The sequence below is a fragment of the Trematomus bernacchii genome, unplaced genomic scaffold (assembly GCF_902827165.1).
Source record: "Trematomus bernacchii unplaced genomic scaffold, fTreBer1.1, whole genome shotgun sequence".
Classification (NCBI taxonomy): domain Eukaryota; kingdom Metazoa; phylum Chordata; class Actinopteri; order Perciformes; family Nototheniidae; genus Trematomus; species Trematomus bernacchii.
Genome location: NW_022987973.1, coordinates 7,468,750 through 7,492,721, shown reverse-complemented (window position 1 = coordinate 7,492,721; position 23,972 = coordinate 7,468,750). Strand labels below are relative to the sequence as shown.

The 23,972-nt window shown below is 39.9% G+C and overlaps 1 protein-coding gene across 1 annotated transcript; it reads left to right on the top strand.

The window, feature by feature from the left end:
* The first annotated feature begins 1,286 nt into the window (after window positions 1-1,286).
* On the top strand, window positions 1,287-23,400 carry aldh1a2 (aldehyde dehydrogenase 1 family, member A2). Its single transcript, XM_034117057.1, has 13 exons — window positions 1,287-1,508; window positions 9,935-10,039; window positions 10,623-10,763; window positions 11,193-11,322; window positions 13,057-13,118; window positions 13,810-13,938; window positions 15,355-15,468; window positions 18,284-18,386; window positions 19,492-19,676; window positions 19,766-19,930; window positions 20,692-20,849; window positions 22,153-22,227; window positions 22,468-23,400. Exons 1-13 carry the CDS (start codon window positions 1,392-1,394, stop codon window positions 22,538-22,540), a joined length of 1,557 nt encoding a protein of 518 aa, XP_033972948.1. The 5' UTR covers window positions 1,287-1,391; the 3' UTR covers window positions 22,541-23,400.
* Window positions 23,401-23,972: the final 572 nt, after the last annotated feature.

Here is a 23,972-nt window from a genome sequence, read left to right as displayed (position 1 = left end):
TGAAACAGACACTTTGAGAGTGTCGCCCATGCTGTGAAAAAAGGGAGATGTGCTGACGGAGAAACAGCATCCTGCGGGGATTTGCAAATGATGGGCCTGCATCTGTCTCCACACTCCTTTGTCCTGTCAAGAGGCTCAGATTATGAAATCTAAAATGAATGAGAAAATTACTCTTTGTGGATATCAATACTCCCGAGTTTTCAAACTACGTTCTTATTCCTATGCAAGATACATTGTTCTGCATTCGCTTTCATTTCACAGACTAAACCACAAATTAACTACTTATTTCCCCTCTACCTGAGTGGCTTCATGCATGTGTAAAGAAATGTAGTTGTTGTGTATGTGTTAATACATGCGTGGCTTTGGGTTAATTCCTTTAGTTTTGTGAGACAGGCTCGCTCACAGCTAATTGGTGGATGTTTATTGGGAGATTTAAAGGAGGCGCTGGGGGGAATTATCACCTGCGGGACAAATCTCTGCCAACAACACCCCAGCAAGTAGCAGCAATCCCTTTAGTCCGTATTTACATAACATCTTAGACCGTGGGGAGGTTGTGTTAGGCAAATAAAGAGCCCAGGGTGATGGTGAGCCGAGGAAAGTGGGATGACACCTTTATGGCACTTAGGAAATGGCTAATGATGATGTAAGAATGAGACTTACGAGTAAATACTTCTTTATGGTGAATTGTTTGTTAACTTTAAGGTAAATAATTAACCTTCAATCTCCAGTTGTATGCCAATATGAGGGAGGCATTCCAGAAAATGGAGATATTAACTTCTACAATCCAACAACAACAGATAAAAAAGAGAATGTGAATCCATCCAAAGCCTAAAACAGCTATAGCCTACATTAACTTTATGGCGAGATTGCTTTTGCCAGAAAATAATAGGCTCTTTGCTAAAGGGAAGTTTGTGGAACTAGGATACAGTCTTTTCTAAGTGTTTAAACCTTGACAAATAGGTTTCAGTTTCATGTAACACTCAAAGCCTTAGTTTAAGTATCATTATACCTGTGATTTACATGATCTCCCAATCTAAACTCTTAATAAGTCATGGAAATTTGTTTTTTTTCTTCTTTGTTTAGTTGTAAAACTATCAATTACTGCGTAAAAGCGTCTGTTGTTGGGTAGAAGCAGTGTAAACCGAGTGTACCGGGAGTGTGAGGTGGGTGGGGTGGGTGTGTTTCTCCTCCTTAACACGCATGGTTGAGGTCGTTTATGTAAATGTATGAATTTCATTTTCAGAAGGACAGCCCTTTTCTTCGCCCAATCAAAATGAACCGCGGCTGACACCTGGCTATAAACCCAGGAAGAAACCCAAAGTCTTAATCAGAAATCTTTAGAAAAAAACCCCGAGAGGCTCAGCAGGCAGACGACTAGAGACACAGCCGAGATGACTTCCAGTAAGATCGAGATCCCCGGAGAGGTGAAGAGCGACCCCGCTGCTCTCATGGCATCCCTCCATCTGATGCCCTCCCCGGTGCCCAACCCGGAGATCAAGTACACCAAGGTCTGTTTCTGCTCCGCCGCCGCCGACCCTCTCTCTTTGCGCGTAACGACTCCGTGTCCTCTGCTCGCACTTATTTGATCATGTGTGTTTCTTCAACCCAAACTTCTTTTAAACTGCAGTTTGTGTGTGTCAGCAGCTAAAGTTTTAATATCAGCTAGAGAAGCTCACTCGGAGCTGCAGCTGAGACAACTTATCCGGACTAAACTTTCTGATAAATTTAGTGATTCCTACTTTTACTTTCTTCTGCGTACACGTGCTCAGTGCAGATTTTTAATGTATAAACCAATAACCCCCAGATACGATCATTTAAACGTAACAACAACGGACATAAGACGTTTTATAATCAATGTTGAATTAAATATATAATAGTGTCATTTTCTAAATTAAATCACTGCATAAACCTGCATGGGATAAACGCTGATAATTTATGTTGCAAATTATTTGAGCCAGTATTTCTTTAGTATACGTGCAAATAAGGGTGTGACATAGTTTAGAAGTATAGTTAGAGTTTTTAAATATTTCTAACGATGTGAATAATTAGATTTTCTATCAATATATTTGTTTGTTTTATTTTACATTGCATCTTAAGATACATACAAACATCCAATTAGGTTACAGCCTGGAGAGCAAGATTATAACATGTGTTTTTGATTTGAAATCGTCTAATAAGGGGACATACAAAAAAAGTATTTAAAAGATTGATACTTGTACAAGAAAATGTAATATTGGAAAATGTTAACAAAATATCATCTTCAAAAAAACATCTCAATCTTTCCTTCAATTTTTCTACTATGATTACTTCAATAGTGTTTTGTTTTTTATTCAAATTAATCTGAGTAATCTTTAATTGCTCATAATTTTTTTAGTTATCATTGGAAAAGGCTGAGCTGGCTTAAAAACAAGATAGGACCTCTTATTTATGCCTTGAAGTCTTTTCTTTCAATGACACAACACACATGTTATTCAAGTCCAAAGGATTGCAGTCATTAAGGCAGTCATTTTCTCATTATTTAGTGACAGCAAGTTTGTTTAGTGGAGAAAAAAAAACTATTTAAAAGTACAGATTATCAAACAACAAATGTGTTATCAGAGCAGGATTGTGTTACGGTGTGTGGGTGGGAGAAAGGGGATGCAGAAACAGCTGGAGAAAGAAGCTTGAGTTAAACAAAGAACTTCATTTGAGTCATGGAACAAATCATGTTGCAGATACGACAAAAATAAATGCTTTCAGAGAGATTTGATTAAAACATCTGGTGAGGATACTGTAAGTTCTTGATTCGTAGTTAAGTGCTTCCACATTTTGTTACCATAATAAAACATAGCACTACATATACTATTACATTTTTTAAGGAATCCTTAATCAGTAAATCACAGTCTCTTATTTTCTTTGTGAAGTATTTTGGCTTTTATGCTTGGAATTTAAGTCTTGAGCCACCACAAATCTTGAGCCAGTTACACACATGTTAAAAATAGCTCTCATGTTTTATAACATCTCTGAAATGCCTTGTTCGTTTTTTTTCCTATGTGCATATTGGTACACTTTGAAGTAAGTTTTAGTCATTATTTTAAGATCTTCTGATAAAATGTTGACTGCGATTTTCTTTGGTTTGAGGTCACCAGCCTTAGTAGCCAGGATGTAGCCTGCTGCAGTTTTGTTGCCACTCAAAGGGTCTTCTATCTGCAGAACAAGTGTTTTTATGATTACGGAGATTAAAGGTCATATTAATGATAGCGTGATGTAAGTTCAGTCAGTGCTATAATTGCTCGGTGTTAACACATACCTCTGTGTTTTATGTGCAAAGGTCACGCTGCTGCTTCACTGTAAAGAGGACAGTATATGTTGTATAGGCTCTGTCGTGTTGTAAGCTTTCCATTCCCTCACAGTGCAGAGTGTTAGTTAAAGACCTCGCAAACAACGGTGTACAGGAGGATATTTAGGGAGCGACTTGGTGAATTAACCCCCAGGAATTTGGATCATCCAGTCCCTGTTGGTTTGGTGGACATTGGGGGCAGAAGGGCCCTGATTTATGGGAACCCCTGGCGTGGGCTCTCCTCACACCCTGTTCCTGTTCTCCACCCCACTGACTGCAGGGGAAACAAGCAGCGCCGTTCACTGGCCTGCAGGGCGAGTGGATGGAGCGGCAAGCTGAGGGACAGATTTTATTCTCAGATACTGTTTTACACTTATATATTACACTTTTCTGTAACATAAAGGCAGTATTAGACTTTCCCCTTAATCACATGAAAAGGAAATGTATAAAAAAAGGTTTCTTTTGCAATGCAATGATTACATGTTATCAATCCTGGAGATAGAGAAATGGCTGATACAGTATCATTACTTAACAGGTTTGCTTCTATAACATAAGCATGTTATACAAAAAGTGATTGCAGTCAAGGTTTGCCCCTTGTCCTCTTCACCGAGTCATAAACTTCTCATGGTCAGCGCCACATTGATATTATCAGCAAAGCTATCTGCAATTTTGTGTGCATCTATATATGATTGGAGTTCTGTTATCAGTCTATTGATATCCTCTTACGCTTCATTGTGAGGTTCTTACGCCCTCTCTTTTGTAGCTGAGAGCTTGAGAAGGAAAGCTCTCTTTTGGTTGTCCCGTCCCCTACCCCCACATGTCTATCGCTAGAAGGCTCCAACAGCTGGGTTACAAGACAGAAACAGTTTAAAGGTTGATAGGACCACGAAGGAAGTCATAAATAAGAGAGCCATGATAGCTATTTATTGATGTTTTCCGCTTGTGGTAGAGGGAGAGAAGAGTTTTATTTGATGAATATTTAAAGCAAACAGAGAAACCTTTCCTGCTCTTTTCAGTGGGTGATGCTTCTGGCCTTTGTGGTTTTTCACACCGTTCGGCGATGATGAGTTGTTAAACCATACACTTAACAGGAATGCAAATAACTCTGATGCTTTCTCTTTGAAGGATCAGTCTGTAAAATGTTTGTTTGTGAAGTGCCATCACAATATAAACCCCTCCACCAAAGTGAATGTTAAACTTTAACAAAAAAAGGATTGCCCTTTAGCCGTATACAAAAATCTATATTTTTTTACGTGTTTTGAGCTGGTGTAACTACATAGGTAATAGTCTTACAAATATAAAGATTAACCAAGCGGACCAGATTGTAGGATCTAAAATCAGCCTTGTTCATTTTCTTTGTTACACATCTCCTAAACTAATCAGCAGTTGTAAATTGTCTTGGTTGCTTTGCTCATGGTGGCATTAGTGCACTTACACCATAGGAACCTTTGCAGAGCCTGTCTGCCGAGTATTTGTAAAGCAGTCTACGCATAGACATCCACTCAGTTTGGATGAATAAGAGGCTCCATCAATCTGTCACTGATTGAGATAGCACAGATGGAGGCTTGGGGCTCCCCGATGCTAGGTGCTGTCCAGCGGGGTGTAAATTATGACTCTGTCTCACTGTGTGGGTTAGTGGCCCTGCCTCGCCAGAGCTGACCTGCAGTTCTGGAGTTTTTCACTTCAAAACCACCATCTTACTGCGATCAAGATCAAACAGAGCCAAAGTTAGGGGATACTGTGCAACTAAATGATTTATCACAACGAGCACAGCGAGAACTCTCCCCCTCCTCCTCTGCCTTTGCTTACACAATCTCCCTGTTCGCACACACATGGCCACATACTCTCTAAAACACATCTCTTTGATTGTGACAGGGTAAGTGTGCACCGCCATTAATATGTCCATTGGTGTGAAATGCCTACTTGTGTAGCGAGTGTAAATTATCATCTTAGCAGAGACGTCAACATCATGTCCCCTGTCTCTTAATCACTGTTTAAGGAAGAGCAGTGACAGCGAGGTTACCCTGTTAACTTCCCATACCTTCAGTGTGCGGCTCTCTTGAAAAGGGACGTGTAAATCCTTACAGTGTCATTCTGAAAAACACTTGACTTCCTAAATCTGTTGGCCTATAGGCTCTTTCTCCAGCAAACACGACACATAGCAGACACAGAAGTGCTTTTCTAGATGTTTATTTGTCTGTGGAAAAGCGTCACATTTCTTTAAAAATGACTTCCTCTTTGTCCACTGATCCCACGAGTAAAACTACTGTTCTTCTCCTTGACCCAAGAATTAGAGAACGGTTAAGTACACAGGAAACCCATCAAACCTCAGATGTTCCAAGGAAAGAAATAACACCAGTAGTGAGAGGAGAGGTCAATTTTATTGTTTGTCTTTTAACTTTTTAAACACTTAGTCAAAATTGTAGATCAAGTTCTGATGCATTTTTAAAATAAATGTATATTAAGTCTGAAAGTTTATATATTTGTGTGAAGCGTGGAGACGTTTTCAGGCTTTTACTTCGCTTTTGATATTTGAAAATGTAAGTTTTGGGGTTAACATATGCTCATTGGGTATATACTTAACTAACTGTTGACTTAAGAAAGCAGTTTAATAGCACCAACAAGAGGTTTTTTTGTGTATCTGTTATCAGTATTACAGAAAAGATAGTGGCCCGATTTTCATATAGCTTGTTGGGAGGATGAAACATGGGCCAAGAAATAACCCGTTCAATTAAAGTCAATCTTAATCACAAGGCAGAAACAACAATGTTTTTCATATTACCATTGTGACATAAGGCATGGCCCTGGCAGAGGTCTGCGCTCTCAAAGTGGCCTTCTAGTTGGATAAGAATCTGCCGAGCAATGTTGTCAAAAGCAATGCATTTATATGTAAAACAAAAGTCCTCTATGTTATGTGTTGTCAGAAAAATTACAACAATTATGATTTATATAAGCCTTAAAAAAGTATTTCATATGAACTGTCTGATACTGTGGTGATGTGCAAAGTCTCTCTGCCTGCTTAAAGCAACCGAAACAGTGAATAAGAAGTTGTTTTTGTAATTACAACCTTATGTCAAATGAGTGTTTTTCTCACATAACTTCTGAATCAGAATGAACAACTTTAACCACATGCCCACATACATTGACGATACAAAGACGTTTGCCAGTCAGTGACAGCGAGGTCGCCCTCGCCAAACCCAGGAGCGCCGGCTGGCATTGTCTGAGGGTGTGTGAATGAAAAACATGAAGGCTCCATGGTGTCACACATGTGGAGAGGAGTAGGAGCAGAAAACACCAGCTGGTCTTCACTTTCACATGCTCTCCAATCACTTGTAACAGTAGTAATTCTAAGACTTTTGAAACCCATCCAAAGAGGAAATGGAGGTCCTGTGATAGGGGAGGATATGAAACTTCCTGCGCAGACGAGCGTTGCAGGTGCCCGGCCTGGGTGCGTCTGGCTGTGGATTCTTGGCTTGTTGTGTATAAACACACATTTATATATAAAACCCCTGTTTAAACGCTAAACTAACCCCATCTCTTGCCCCCACCGATCTTACTTTTAGACAAGAAATGAGTTTCATGTAATGTTCTTTCAGCCGTTAGCGTCTGAGCTGTGAGAAGAACAGGGAAGCCAAACAGATGTTTTGTTGGCTGCAGAAAGTATTTTGGCATTTCTTACTTCCCATTACAGCTTACTTCTAAAAAAAAAAGAATTATTATCACAAAAATAATCTTGCAAAGTGTTGTTAACATGGAAAATATAAAGAGCAATTCACATTTTACTTGGTGCAAAGTGAAGAATATTGCATTTTTATTTTAACTGTTTAAAACGTTTTGTAACGGATGACGATGGTTAAGACACCTGCACCAAATGGCCAACTTAATGAGCAAAAGAAACGTTGAAACGTGTTTGTGTTCATCATGTCTCATCTTTTCATTATCTCCATGGCCAGGCTCTCTCTGGATGATGTGATTGACAGGTTTTTCAGAAAAGCCTGGGAGTTGCTAAATGTTTGCAGCTGCCCTGTGGCCCATGGAGAAAGTCTTGACCTATATGCTTGCTGCTTAGCTCTAATCCACATCAGGCCTCCTCATTATGCGTCAGGCATCACAGATCACAGCTCTGACTGCGTTAAAGCATTTCTTAATTAATGTAGTAGCACAAAATGTTAAAAATGTTTGCTTTAAAAGTTGTACCAAGGATTAATTGAGAGAAAGGCAAGGCAAGGCAAGGCAAGGCAAGTTTATTTATATAGCACCTTTCAACACAAGGCAATTCAAAGTGCTTTACAAAAATGGAAGACATTATGAAAATGGCATTTAAAATCAGTCATTAAAAAGAAAAGATAATAAAATAAACATTAAAAGAAAAAATACATGGATAAAAGTTAAAAGTTACAGTGCAGTTTAAGATGTGAATAGTTCAATTAAAAGCAGCGGCAAAAAGAAAAGTCTTCAGCCTGGATTTAAAAGTAGTAAGAGTTGCAGCGGACCTGCAGGTTTCTGGGAGTTTGTTCCAGATATTTGGAGCATAATAACTGAATGCTGCTGAAAGTGAAATAGTTTGTTTTGAAAATGTTGTCATCTGCAGTCTGGTAGTTTTTATAAACATAAAACCATCTTGTGGAAGGATAGTAACGACCCCGCAGGGAATGGGAAACACGATTTGTCATTTGAAAATGTTCACCCTTGCACTTGCCTTTTTCATTCTTGTGTTCTTGCCCGTCGTCCAAATGATCCTAAAAGCAATTTTAAGAAACCTTGAGAGTTGATTTACGTCTCGGCCCTGTCATCTTAATCAAGTCTCTCAATGGAACGAGACAAAAGTGTAACACCAGTCCGAGCCCAGAGAGAGGGCCGAGCCAAACGGCGGCTGACAGTTGTCCTTTTCTCGCTGTGATTTAGGTGGCGGCCTGCTCCACTGTTCTCGTGCTTCATCCGTTCTCCTTTAGCAGCGTCTTGTGAGAGGGGTTACGCCATGCATAAAGCTACCCATGGTCTGCATTCTTGCTTGGACTGTTGAGGCTGTCAGGGGGCTCCTCTGATTTAGGGCGCCCCACTTCAGTGGCCCCTATAAATTTAAAAACTAATTCAGTGCTCTACAGGACTTTCTGTTTTTGTAGCTGGCCCTCTGCTCCTTATCGTTACTGACAATTTTATGAAGTGCTCTTAATGAGCGTCAGATTAAAGGTGGCCTCTGATGGAGGCGCCTGAGAACACTGGAGAGAGAAGCCTCTCTGGCCCTGTCTATCTTTTTGTGCGTGTGTGCGTGCGTGGGTAAAGGTGTGTGGGGGATGGTGTGTGTGACCAGTACAAAGGAAACGTAGAGGAATGAGTGTATAACGTATGGTTCTGTGGGGTGGTACACACAGATACTGAACACCTTAAACGTCTGCATGTGAGTTATTCATACGCAGAGGCCACATTATGAGCCTGCGAGCCGTGGGAATGAGGAGGAGGAGGGAGGCAGAGTGATGTGTGTGCTGCAACTCCAACAGTTTTCAGGCTCCCTGGCATTTTATACCAACCTGAAAGTAAACACGGGTAATAGTTTATAGCCAATTAAATAGTGCTTAAAGCCCACCGTTTATTGAGGTAAACATGTTGGAGAGTTTAGGGAGGCTTAGGCCAGTGGGATACTTGAACCATGATCTCAGGTTTGCTCTCGGTGCATCCAAACTCTTCTAAAGTAGAAGGACGGTAAGAGCATATGTATACACAGAGGGATATGTGCCAGCAGATGTTCTCCTGGCACTCTATCTATCAGGCAGACTGACAGCCATTAAAAACAGTGTGTGAGGAGTCCGCCTAATAGATCTAAACACGTCAACGAGAACTTTCAAAAATATATATTTGCACATTTCAAATCACACTTGCATTTTGTTCAACTTTTCATCAGCTTATAAAGGGTGTGTTGTATTTTTTTCTGACATAATTCCCAGCTTTGTGACTGTGTAAACATTTATTTTACTTCTCCGTCTTAATAGATGTCAACTATGTCCTGTTTGGAATCCAAGGCGGTTGTTTAACGGAAGACTTGCTTTAACGCATCACAGAAACCAAGCGCGGCACGTGTTTTATGATCTCGTAAACGAGCAGCGATGTTGTGAAACGTGTGTCTGTGTGCTTGGGGGTGGGTTGGTGGGTGGGGGTCTGGTGTCTGATAGGGATTTATCTGCACCCCCACCCCACCCCTTTGTCTGGATGGTGGAGCACTCCCCAGAGAGCAATGCTGGACAGGCAGGAATCTCTGTCCAGATTTCCAGATTCTCCCATATCCCTTACACAAGAGCCCGAAGAGGGCAGTTTGTCTTTCACAGCCTCAACTACAAGCATGTGATGAAGTGATTACTTAACTTAACATAAATATTTAGAATATAAATACAAAGGGAAGTTATTATATCCCTCTTAAACTTGTTTGAATATATGTGCAATTATATATTTACATACATATAATTAGTTTAAATTGTTTATTTGTAATAGGTTTTGAAAATGAATTGGGCTTTTTGCATCAAATTCATACAAAGGGATTTTCGACCCTGACTTTACGTATAGATTCTTTATTGCATCGCTTTACGAAAATAGGAAAACTAAACATGCATTTTCTCTTTGCAGATTTTCATCAACAATGAGTGGCACAACTCTGTTAGTGGAAAGGTCTTTCCGGCCTATAACCCGGCTACTGGAGAGCAGATCTGTGAGGTCCAGGAAGCCGACAAGGTAAATACTCTACAACACGGCGTCTTTTGTCTGTTTTTCACCTAGAAAACATGATTATCAATAACACACTATAATATATATATATACTTTGGGTCAAGAAATCCTGCATTTTAAAATGTGTGCCACAATATGGACTTAATTTATCAAAAATTAATTCGGAATGGCCACTGTCAGTATTACAATATTATAACATTGGATCATGATTAGTATCATTATGTTTTATAAACTGATTTTTATCTGAAAAGTGAACACATTTACTAGAGTTTCCCTAAAAAATGTAGTGAAGACGAAGTAAACAACAATAAAAAATGTATTTGGTATACTATGCTTGGGCATATGATGTACTTTCTACAGCTGGATAGTTGGACAATAAAACTGGGTTTCAGTTATTCTTCTTACAAGAGGCTTAAATATTGCTTTTAGTTCTTTAAATGCAGGTTTATTAGTTGCTTTAAGATCAACATGAATCAATCTTTTATGAGAAAATAAAAAGTTGAAAAACTCAGCGTGCAACTGGCATGAAAAATGTCAAAGACACTTGTTTATTGGATCTGGTTGATAATGATGTGTCTTGTCTTTTTAGGCGGATGTTGATAAAGCGGTGCAGGCGGCGCGCCTCGCCTCCTCTTTGGGCTCCGTGTGGCGGAGGATGGATGCGTCTGAGAGAGGGCGGCTGCTGGCCAAACTGGCCGACCTGGTGGAGAGAGACAGTGTCTATCTAGCAGTAAGTTATACTGGCATGAGTCAATTATTGTTAATAACTTTTTTTCAGTTTAGAAGAGTTATTTCCCACATGGATAACAATTATTAACAAATGGCGTCTTATCTTCTTGATTGCTGCCCTATTAATGTAATCATTTATAACATCTCTGTAACTGTAGTATAACCATTACTCCTTTGCCTGATTATTTCATTTTATACCTTCTGCAAAGCACTTTGAGCTGCCGCTGTGTTTAAAAATACTGATAAACTTACTTTGCCTTAAAGGGAACATATAACTGTTACTAAGGGGCTGTATTTGTAGTTAAGTGTTATCTTAGTGTCACATTTCACCCGCGGGAGAGTGTAAAGACTGGAACAGTATGGAATTATGTGAGGATCACAAGGTTATATCACATATTTCTCAAACGTCTCCCTCTCCCCCTCTCTTCAGACTATTGAGTCACTGAACAGTGGGAAGCCTTTCCTGCCCACCCTGTTTGTGGACCTCCAGGGAACCATAAAGACACTGAGATACTATGCTGGATACGCAGACAAGATCCACGGCACTTCTATTCCAATGGGTAAGATCCTTCTTTGATTAAGACGGCATAGTTTTAGTGACATGGACAGACGGCAGACTGTTGTTTAGGGAGAGTGGTGGTAGGAGAAAGCACAGGAAATCTTCGTATCTTCCAAGGTTTTCTGTTATTTATGCCATTAAAAATGACAATGAATCAGTAATCAAATGAATTGCAATTTATTTGTTTTACCTTCACTCGATGTACCAAACCTACAACACACTTGGTTGAATAAAAGAAAGGTTTTGTAGGAGAAGCACACTTATACTCAGCAAAGTAAGACATCAAATTGAGGATTACTCCTAACACTAACATTTATTGTCCTGTTGAGGCTGCCTCCAGTGTCGCCTCAGTTGAGTTTGGGGGTTGCTAGAGGGAAAAGTTGGCTGTCTGTTTCAACAGGAAGTACAAAAAAGGAAAATAGAATAAGAGAGAGGACATGGGAAACCTCCTGATACCACCTTATTGTCCCTCTCAAAGCTTCTCTTGTACACTGCTGCCAAACCAACCTCGGTGAGCATTTTGCCAGGGCTTTGGTCAAAGCTTTATTGCTCTAGTGGAAATAAACAAGGGTATTCCTGTAGTCTCTATGATGTTAGGCTGTCCGTTAATGTGTTTGTTCAACAGTTGGGATGAAGTGCAGGATTTTTCCCATCAACAACCCCATTACATCTATCTGTCTTGCTGAGATTATCGTGTTAAATCTGTATCACAGACAGTGTGAAATGAATAGGGAGTGACATTATGTAGAGCACCTTTGGCTACACAGTTTGGTATAGTTTACATTTCTTGTTCCAAATTGAAATATAAGTCATCTCGCAGGAGTCATACTTTCAAACAAACCTGGCAGATACTTGAGCTCCTCCAGAAAACCTCATGTCTAATAGGTTTATAGTTTCATTCTCCAAACAATAACAGTATTGAAAGACCCAACATCCACTTTGGTATGACGGAAAAAAAGGTTGACATATGAGACCATGTGCTGCAGTTTTGTGTCCATTGTCATACTCCCACTGCATCCCATTGAAAATGCTTATCCGGCTTGTCATCTGCCATCGGTCATTCAAGTCCAAATGCAACATGAGTCAATGTTTCAGCTGACGACTGTTTTAATACATTTCTATAAATTTCTCAATATCAATTGTTTTTGTTGAATATGAACACGCATGGCACACCCTCAGTAAGTACCTCCTTTTACTTTGGTAATGCAAGAGGAATGAGCAAACATTTCCAGCATAACACCCATCTCTATGACCTAAAACGGTTACACACATGCCTGTACTGTAGGAGGCTCCAAACGAAATGTAATCTCTCACTGGGATAAAGCAACCAGGAATGTTGCGTGTGGATTCATTTACAAATTAACATGTTGAGTCAACAACACCGGGGGTATCAGGTGGTGACATTTTTCATGTCTTTCAGGCAATTACAAGCTTTAAACTACTAAAGCTATAAATGAATAACCCTGCTCTCTGTTTTGTGTGTGTGTGTGTGTGTGTGTGTGTGTGTGTGTGTGTGTGTGTGTGTGTGTGTGTGTGTGTGTGTGTGTGTGTGTGTGTGTGTGTGTGTGTGTGTGTGTGTGTGTGTGTGTGTGTGTGTGTGTGTGTGTGTGTGGTGTGTGTGTGTGTGTGTGTGTGTGTGTGTGTGTGTGTGTGTGTGTGTGTGTGTGTGTGTGTGTGTGTGTGTGTGTGTGTGTGTGTGTGTGTGTGTGTGTGCTGCACGTGTGTTCCTGCACAGATGGAGAGTATATATCATTTACCAGATATGAGCCCATTGGAGTTTGTGGACAAATTATCCCTGTGAGTATAACCCTTCCTACGAGTGACGAGCATGATTGAGACAAATGGACATAAAGTCTTGAACAAAAAAACATACAACAATGAATTGGCTGAGTTTAAAAGAGCTGTCGTTGGTTGTTACTCTGCCCTATTCGTTGAATTTCAATTTTCATTTCCCAGTAATTCCCTGACAGACACTGTTTATTCGTGTAAATCCTGTGGTAAGCCCCCAAAATGACGGTGCCAGTGAGTTTGGTGAATAGAGAACGAGAAGTGAGAAGCAGAAGAGTGAGCTAAGGGATTTAACAAACTGTGTTTGAGGAGAAGAACTGTGAGAAAAGAGAGGAAAGATCAAGGAGAAAGAGACACTGTTGATTGTGCAAGAGTGCAGAAAGCGTGTGGTTCTGCGTTGAGCCCCATGGGCTCCTGTGTAAAGCAGAAATAACACAGGCCTGTGTTTTGTACTGTGATATGGGTCTATTGCACATGTGTTGCAATTTCCCGGCTTTCTCAGAATACTGTGGGAAGAGAAAATACTGTACAAGTGCCGAGAACATTTTCTCACTTGACTATGTTTAGACAGAGTGAAAATGAGAGTAAGTGACTAAAGAGCGATGAGTTATTGAGCTTGACTTGTGACCACCCAGTGTGTCAGTCAGATGCATGATGTCTTTTTTCAAAATGTGTGTGTTTGTGTGTGTGTGCCTCACAGTGGAACTTCCCTCTGATGATGACAGCATGGAAGCTGGGTCCAGCTATCGCATGTGGAAACACTGTTGTCCTGAAACCTGCTGAGCAGACACCGCTCACCTGCCTCTACATGGCAGCTCTCGTCAAAGAGGTAAATGACAGAATCCAACCACACATGTTTATGAGGCAGCCTGCCAAATTTCTTTTGGCCAGTCTTATGTTAATACTCCCAATATCAGAATCAGTTAACGGCTTCAGTTCGCCAAGTACACAGTGTTCACTGTGAATCTGGCCAACACTTTATTTGGATAATCCGTCATTAACATAACCACAGGGCGATAAAGAACAGATGTTTGACAAACTGTCACTGGTTTTTCTGGCCCATTTTTCCAGAGTCTGTAATCCTAATTTTCAGCCTGAGATTAGCACCAAACAATACGCTTGCTATAGTTAAAGTCAATCTAAATAAAAAAACAAACAAACGTTTATCACCCTTTTGTAGCGTTTTATTTAGAATGTAGAAAGATTTGGTGCTCTTCCAATAACATAAAAGCCATTATATTTGTTTGTGGACCTTTCAACATGAACAAATTGCACTTTAAAACCCAACATGTCTTTAAAGAAACAGTGCTCTGGTTGCTCAAGATAGTAGACAAATGTGTGACTATGAACAGTTTTTATAGTTGCTGAGAAATATACCAAAACAACCAGAATTGTATTACTATTACAAATAGTTGGCTGCTGAGCTATTTAGCTTCATTTATGTCTTACTGTTAAAACCAAATATTACAAGTGGCTGATTGGGAATAAACGTCCGTGCCAGTCTTAAACTTAAGTAATTCAGACCCTACCACGATATTGGATAGTAGTGCATGTATAGGTATTTTTTCCTGAAAACTTTAAACCAGTCACAGACTGAATGTGCTAATAGAGAACAGTGTTCACTTAATGTTGTAGGTACTGACGTGCTTTTGAATTTTTATGTGATCAAAAATTAAAGCTACGGTACCTCAATTCTTTAAATTAAAAATACATTTGCAATCAGCAACCTTCAAAGTCAATAGGAGGTTGAATATCAGTGCTAACACATTTCCAGAGACCAATGGAAGACAAAGCAGAGATTAAAACACAACAGAGCTGCATTTAGAGTACAGCTAAGTCAAGCAGTCAAGCCAACATGTAATAAGACTTATTGATGTATGGAGTTGAACCATAACGTCATCACTATTGAAAGCAACAGAGGAAGTGAGTTCCTTTCAAGTTCCAGATGTACACATGCTTATGTAAAGGATAGGAACAAAGTATCATAACATGTTTATGTATTAAAACTTAATCACTCTGTAAATATATCAGTGTCTACATCCTCCCGCTCTCCCCCCCTGCCCTCTCTGGCCTCGTCTCTTTCTGGAGACTATCTGTCTGTCGCCTTCTTCTTTTTGATGTTCTCTCCGTTCTCAGCTGGTCAGACCCTGGGTTGCGTCCGGATTCCCCCACACCAGCCTGCAGTTTTGCTTGGCTTTGCTGTCATCTCCGCTAAAGCTTGTTTCCTCTCATATTGTTTTGACAGGCCGGGTTTCCACCGGGAGTCATCAATATTTTGCCAGGATTCGGGCCAACGGCAGGAGCTGCGATTTCTTCGCACATGGGCATAGACAAAGTGGCTTTCACAGGATCAACCAAGGTACGCTTTCTCTAATAACGTGGCTTACAACAACAGCTGCCTATTGCTTAGTTCTGTCACAAGTGACACAGTGACCAACATGTGCAGACCATAAGAACAGGCCGGGTAATTAGAGTATGTTGTGTGCATGCATTGAAGTTTAAATGACAAACAAATGGGGTTTTACATTAACTGTGCGCCCTGTCATTACTACTCATGACGGGGGGCTTTGATTTTATCTCGCACACATGCACATATTTGCGCCGTTGAGAGTATACAAACACATCTCTGTGAAAACACTGCCGCTCTTCTGTTTCCCTCGCTGTCTCTGCAGTATTAACGCACCTTCCATTTAACTTACTATCCGGATAAATCATTGTATCTCTGCAGAACAGGGGAGCAGTTAATGGAAAGCTTAATCATCAAGGACAGACCATGTTAGGTGTTGAGAGCTCAGAGGTGTTGCGGTCTGAATGCATTCCTCAGGCCAGAGAGAGCAGCCAGAGTGACAGCAGATTATTTTACTGCAGATCATTTATAAACATCTGTTATTCCAAACTGCAAGCTAGCCCCTCTGGTAGAATTTACGTTGTGATGTGAGCATGTACTTCTTATGTATCTTTGATAAATGAGCCAGGTTTATGTAATGCTCGGATTAGCCTTGTGGTTTTCTGGAGATTCCTGCCTCGACTCTGGCGGTGTGTTTATGTGTTTTGAGTAATCTTCAATAACCCACACAGGTATATACATGATGTGATGAGCCAAAAAAAGGACGTAAGGAATTAGACAGCAGAATCAGAATTGGACGGCATGAGGAGGAAAATATATTATCCTGTGTATGTCTCGTATCTGTCTTTAGGATTTTCCAGCACAGTATAAAGTATAAAACCATTTTTTTTAATTCCAATCCCTTTACACAGTCAGACACACCCAATCAGTGTGTGCACGCGAACTGACATAAATGCACCTTCTTACACAAACATCTTCTTTGTTTTATCATCTCGTCTTGATTGAACATTTCCTTTGTGAGTGGCTCCGCTTTTTTTTTTTACTAGTTTTCCTGTTGTTTCATGTGATCTGGAGTCAATTACTGAGAGAATGAGCCAGTGCTGTAAGAGACTGCCGATGCCCAGACAGTGAGTCACCACGCTCTAGTAGCAGAGGGTTGCAGTGGGGTGGGGGGGGGGGGATACTCACCACCACCGCATCTTCTTACTGGTAGTGGTGAAGCTACAGGTGGATTTTAGGACCACAGCTCATCCTCGTACTGACTCACATGTGGCTGTGACTGCACATGGAGGAGTGTCTCGCAGCCCAGCGTGTTTCCTTTACCCCTGAGTAAACACACGCTAACCCTCCCTTAGTCAGCCACTTTGTGATTCTCATCAAAGACAGACCAAACGCATCAGAATCATTGAAACCAAGCCAAGTATTTTTGTTTTTCTATACCAGCCGCAGCACTGCATTTGATTCTCTTATAGTCTGTGCTTTTCTGTATCTTAAAGCCTGTCAGACACTAGATACGATAGTGAGAGAGTCTTTTTCCAAGCTGGAGAAGGGGTTATTTTCTGTTGAAAACTGAGAGGGGATTTTTCCGCTTTATCTTGTCAGTTCTTTCGGAAAATAAAACAGGCTGTATGAGTAACAGGAAGATTAATACTTGTTTAGGGTGTAGGGGTTTTAAAGGGGGGGGTGTGTGAAGTTTCTCAGGCTTGTTGTTATCTTTTGAGATGATACATTATTTCACAACACTAAAGGAATTGAAGTTAAAGCAGTTCTACTCATGAGCCTCATGAAAACATTTTGACATTAGAAAAAAAATATCTTGATTTGAAACAAAAATGACATCATTATGAAAGAAAGTTTGAAAAACTCAACATATGATGAATAAAGATCAAATAATGAGTTGTGTTATTAATCACACTGAACCTCAGGATATTCACCTTTACTGCCACATACTGATTGTTAGGGAACACATTCATACTGGGTGGCTGTGGCTCAGTGGGTAGAGTGCTCGACTTCGAATTAGGGGGTAGCAAGTTCGAGTCCCACTGCAGTCAGCGTGTCGTTGTGTCCCGGGGCAAGATACTTCACCCAAATTACTCCTGTGGGGATTGTCCACAGTACTGAATTTATCGCTTTGGATAAAAGCGTCTAACAAATGACATGTAATACTCATTTTGAGAGTCAGCTCATTTATTTTCATTCCAATAAATTGAAAATCAATGGCTCCCAGGAACCATATAAACTAATGTATAAACTTGGAGCATGCTTTTGAAAATGGTCACCAAAAATAAAAAGTATACATGATTTACGGTTAAAGAGTTAAAACTGACAAAACCCTGTTATGTATAAGATGACTTACATATGGAATTCCCTTTAGTGACCTTGTGCTGTTCTTGAACCTTTATTTATTATTCTTCATTCTGTTTAGGTCGTATTAAGTAGACATAGCGATGATAGGAAGATAAAGAGAAACCACAGCGAGTCCCTTGTGGTCTTCCATATTGACATACCAGACCCATTTGAAACCACCCTCAGATAGTCACGTCCCCACCCACACACCTTGTGGTTGCTTCTTCCTGCCCTTCATTAGAAATCAGATGCTGTTCCCGGCTGAAACAGCATTTTATTTTCCTGTTGCTGTCTCCAAAAACCTGTAATAGATATTCATTCTGTGTGTTTGCAGAACTCATGTTTCAGTTGGCCTACCGGAGCATTCCCTGTTTGGAGCTAACCAACCTCTTTAAGCTTTTTAATGACTCCAGCTGATTTACTGATCTGGCCACGGGCCTGCATTTCTGTGAGTAAACCCAATAACTGTTTCCTTCACCAGGTCGGCAAGCTGATCCAAGAAGCAGCTGGGAAGAGCAACCTGAAGAAAGTGACGCTGGAGCTGGGAGGAAAGAACCCCAACATCATCTTTGCAGATGCCGATTGTAAGTTTTTAAGTTATGCTTTATTCAGAGATACATTTACCCTCAATAGGTGGTTCGCAGGTGGAGAACGTAACTAAGGACGTTCACTCAAATATTGTACGTCAGTACTGTCTTGACACACTTTTACTTTACTTGAGTATTTATATTTTATGATACTCCTACCTCTACTTCACTACATTTCAGGGGGAAAATTGTTCTTTTTACTCCACTATAATAATTATACAACACACAAGCTACTTTTAATATATGTAACACATGATATGATATAAGACAAACTATAAGATTACATGTGTGTGTTACTGATAAAAACTGAATATTCATATTCTACAATAATGTAATACTTTAAAAAGATACAGTTTTTATACATTTTTTGGAAACTTAGAACATTTCCATATAATACTTCTAACATTTACATTTTAGAGTCTGGACTTTGACTTGTCATGCAGTATTTTCAGTAAAACTGGGTCCGCATACTTTTGGCACGGCTGGTGGTTCTTCACTATCACTGTTTTTTTTAGTCGTGTGTCCCATTCTCAGGACCTCCAGTCTGTGGATTAACACACATGGACTGTGAGTCTTACAATGCTCAGAAGCTTTGTAGTGCTGTGAAAACCTGTGGATGGATGGGTTTCATATGAATTCTAAGTGGCTCACCAAACTGGGGGTGCCGAGGCTTTCAAATGCTTTCAGCAGCCGTGAGAGGGGCTCCCTAAGGCCTGTAAATCAGGAGAATGGACCCTGACTCAGTCGGGTGCTACAGCCGAGACCCATAAATCACGGGGGTCCGTTAACCCTTCGTGCGCAACAGCAGGGTCCTGTCTCTCAGGTGTCAGGTATCAGATTTGCACAGGATAGCTCCAATAAATATTAAGGGAAATGTTGTAACACTATACTACACACGTTTTCCTTTTTACAAAATGATGTCTTACATGTAGATGTGATGATTACACTTTCTGTTAACCTAAAGTTCTTTACCTTTGAAAAAGACTTAAGTATTCTTATTTAATTATTAACCTGTAAAATAAACGTTTCCCATGGTGTAGCATTATTAATGAACAAACTGTTTCATGTAGCTATTGATTAACTAAAATCCCTTTTCCTCCAGTGGACTTGGCTGTGGAAGAGGCCCACCAGGGCGTGTTTTTCAACGCAGGCCAGTGCTGCACGGCCGGCTCTCGCATCTATGTGGAAGAGCCCATTTATGATGAATTTGTCCGGAGGAGTGTGGAGAGAGCCAAGAGGAGGACAGTCGGCAGCCCCTTTGATCCCACCACTGAGCAGGGTCCACAGGTAAGTCAACAGATCTACTGTAAAGCTGTGTCTTCCCTTTTCTCTGTCCTGGCCTCTCTTATAATGTCGTCCGTCCTCCACCTCCACAGATCAGTCGGGAGCAGCAGAATCGTGTGTTGGAGTTCATCCAGAGCGGCATCAGTGAAGGAGCCAAGATGGAGTGCGGAGGCAAAGCTCTGGGCGTGAAAGGGTTCTTCATTGAGCCGACTGTTTTCTCTAACGTGAGGGACGACATGCGCATCGCCAGAGAGGAGGTACGGTGATGAAGAACAGGGATCTCCTGCAAAACTAATGCATGTACCTGTGTGAATATGAAATCCTCCCTCCAAGTCAATGACCTGCAGTAACAACTGTACAAAAGTAAAACTACTAGTACATATTATCAGCAAAATATACTAATTTTATTATATTGTTTATTTATTCATTCATAATAATTAATCATATTTTTCAGGGGTATAAATTACTAAGTTAATTGACTCAAGTGCTGTACTGCAATTACAATTTTGATGTGCCTTTACTTTACTATTCCAGTTACCCTATTTCAACTGCAATTGCCCATTTTACGTCACTACATTTAAGACGGTTCAAATAAAATTTCAAAAAAGTCACAGTAATGTATGTGATAAAAATGTCCTAGAAAGTTAGTATAGTATGTCTTAAAACAATTTGTATAGTATTCTATGCGATAAAACATTGAATCATCTGTATCTAGTAGTAACTTCATCTATCTTATCAATGTATAACCATCCAGTAATTCCCTATTAGCATTATATAATAATGTTGAAATAATTAAGTAAACTACAACCACCTCAAGTTTGTGCAGCTCTTGATTAAACTGTATGCATGTTACTTCCCACCAGATTAAAAAAAATCATATAATTCAAGTGTAAGACAATTGTTTGTAAAAACAATCCTAACCTTCACACCTCTGTATAGGTGACCAGTTATACACTATATACAGTTAAAACATAGAAATAAGGTTTATAAATTAACCAAATTCATATTTTTTTGGCAGATTTTTGGCCCAGTCCAGCAGATCATGAAGTTCAAAACAATCGAGGAAGTGATCGAGAGAGCCAACAACACGGAGTACGGTTTGGTTGCGGCTGTATTCACCAGCAACATCAACAAAGCCATGACCATTTCCACAGCCATGCAGGCTGGCACTGTCTGGTGAGTTTCATCTGCTGTGTTTCTTTAGCTGCAATCAGTCATATTTTTCATGTGGGAAGTATCAACCATTTCAGACTCTGGCATCCATAAACTGTAAACTGGCAATGTGCCACTGCACTATCATTACACAGGCCACAAAGAAATGTTTTCCTTCCTTTTTTTCACTTCTTTCCCTCAGCTCAGACATTTGAGATAAAAACATACCAATAGCAACGTGCCAGGGCAAGACAGCAACGCACAATGTACATTGTAAATGTAAACTGACACCCCTAATTTTATAATTTGTGTAAATGAAATGGTCATAAAATGTTAGTTCTTGAGTTTACCTAAACCTGTTTTGTTTCTCTTGTAATTACCTGCAGATGGCTATGAGTAGGAGTAGAGTTATAGCTAACATACAGCGTCTGCCAAGAGTTTCTCACCACTTGTCATACTTGACTGCATTTCTCTGCATGCTGAGGAAACATTTTTCTGCCTTGTTCTTCATTCTTGATGCCGCCCCAATCATCACCCAATTTTCTTCCTCTGTTGAGGATTGTGTTCTTCGAGAAAGATGCAAACCTTTTTCTTACCATATTTTCTTCTTTGACATCCTGCTTGTTCTATACAATATTGCCTCACTTCTGATACCGATCACAGCGACGAATCTTTACAATGTAGAGACTTTTGGCATCGACCGTAGACAACCAGGAATCGTTTCCTTATAGATATGACTTTTGCACCGCAACATGTTGTTCCTACACTTCAGTTTTATATAGTTTCATAAAATGATTTATAATGTTTTAATAAGTGAGCATTGGAGGTGTTGATGTTTTTGTTGCCTTTGGATGGAGCCACACTAGCTCTTTCCAGTGTTTGTGTCTATGCTTAGCTTTCTGCTGCTGGTGGGTAGCTTCATAACTACTATACAGACATAAGAGTAGAATCCATTTTCTCATTTAACAATTACTTTAATTCATCTTTGTTACATTTACTCAGTTTACTTAAAAAAAAATGGTATTAATATGAACTTCACCAAACCCCACATTTTACAACTTCCAATCTACCTCAGCTTCACTCTTCCCTTCCCAGGCTGAAGCAGCTAATACATGACCAAATACTCAGCCTGACAACCCTCAGCTGTGTTTATTAAACAATAAGGGAATTATGTTGTTTAATCCAGAAGGTTTCATGAATAGCTACAAAAATGACAATAAATCAGACTTATTATCAGACGGCATTAAGATTTTGGTACAAAATATTACGATAGCAAACCACAGAAGTCAAACGCACAATAGTGATCAATGTTTTGTTTATTTCCCAGGATAAACTGCTTCAACGCTCTGAGCACACAGTGTCCATTTGGAGGATATAAAATGTCTGGCAATGGACGTGAATTGTGAGTATGACTTTGACTGCCTGCCCACTGAATATACACACATTAACCACAATATTACTAATACTGACTTGTGTGTTTTGAAAACCTACTTTCCAAAATTGCTTAACATCCCATACATCTTATTTTAAGAGCATATTGCAATATTTTTCTAGCAGTGTATACACTATATTTCAGTGCTGCTGTCAGCATGATATAGTTTAAACAAAACGAGCGTCATTGTGACTTTTCTTCTGTTTTCAGGGGAGAAAGCGGCTTGAAAGAGTACTCAGAACTGAAGACCATCACGATGAAGATGGTCTCCAAGAACTCTTAAAGCCCTTCTCTCGAGAGGAGGTCTTCCTCATCACTCGTCGGCCCGTCCACAGTGGCAAACCATATTAACCATCCAAACTAGTTATCTCTTGGGTAACTTCAGGCTGTGACCACTTGCTGCCCTCCCAGTTCCTCTATCAACTCTGCATCGCTCGCCACGGACAGTCAGCCGATCCCTCACCCCCCCCCCAGCCCCCCTCCCTTGAGTTTGTGGACTGTCTCCAGTCTTACTGACAACCACTGAACTGTACCCCCGTAATGTATACCTCCTCCACTAACTACACTAAAGCACTCACAGAGACGATGGGGAGACTGCTCTGACTGCAAACCCCAATAACAACACCCCCTCCCAGCCACCAAACCCCCCCCCCCCAAGATGCTGGATGCTCAGAGACTCAGTCGCTGCACTTGCAATCAACCCTTTACTAGCAACTTGTCATGTGTTGGGGGCAGTTTTTCTTTGTACTGTGCGGTAAGATCATTCAGAAAACCTCATTTGTCATTTTCTTGGTAGAATTTATGCAAGCATGTCAGCTCATTCAGGACCACTGATGTTGTCAGCCTCAGATTTGAATGGATGAAATGTTAATTCATAATTAAAATGGATTTCTAATTGTCTTTGTTTATATTTTAGCTTGTATGACTTAACACTGTATGTCAACCTTTCACTGTAAACGTGAAGATTTTAACCTCTTAAAAGCATTTTACTCTCACCTGCTAAAAGAGGAGTAGATGTATTTTAAACATTATGTAACTGATTTTCATTGATGTCCATCTATGTTTATGTTTATACAATCATATGCTATAAAATTATAAAATGACCATAGTTTTTTTTCAGTAAAATCTTTTTTTCCTTGAAAATGGTTTCTTTCTGTGTGTTTCCTTGTCCTAAGTGTTCACACTATTTACACACACATTTTGATTAAGGAGCCCAATTTGTTGGTTTATATCCACTAAATGTCCTATACCTGGGTCATACAAAACTATTATTGTGTTACTGGTAGTTGAAAAGTGCATTGATTAATTTTATTTGGAAATAAACCATTTGTCCACGTGGAAAACATTGTAAGCTGAAGTTGCACTGAAATAAATATATAAATAGGTGAGTGGTTATAAAATCTCAGACAGCATTTAGCGCCCCCTACTGGGCAGGTAGATGTTTCCTGTTTAAGTTACCAGGAATATTCCTATTGTGATTCAAAATCACTTTTAGAGTAGAGTCCTGGCAAAGACAACAGCATAAAAGGTTCACATGAATGAACTAAAATAGACATTAAACCAGATACCAAAGCAAATTCCTTGTATGTGTAAACGTACCTTGCAATAAACTTGATTCTGATTCTAAACAAAAATGATAAAACAAACAGCAAAAACGCATTTTTTTAAACTAAAGAGTGGTATGAACAGCTACAAAACAAAAATCAAATATAGGC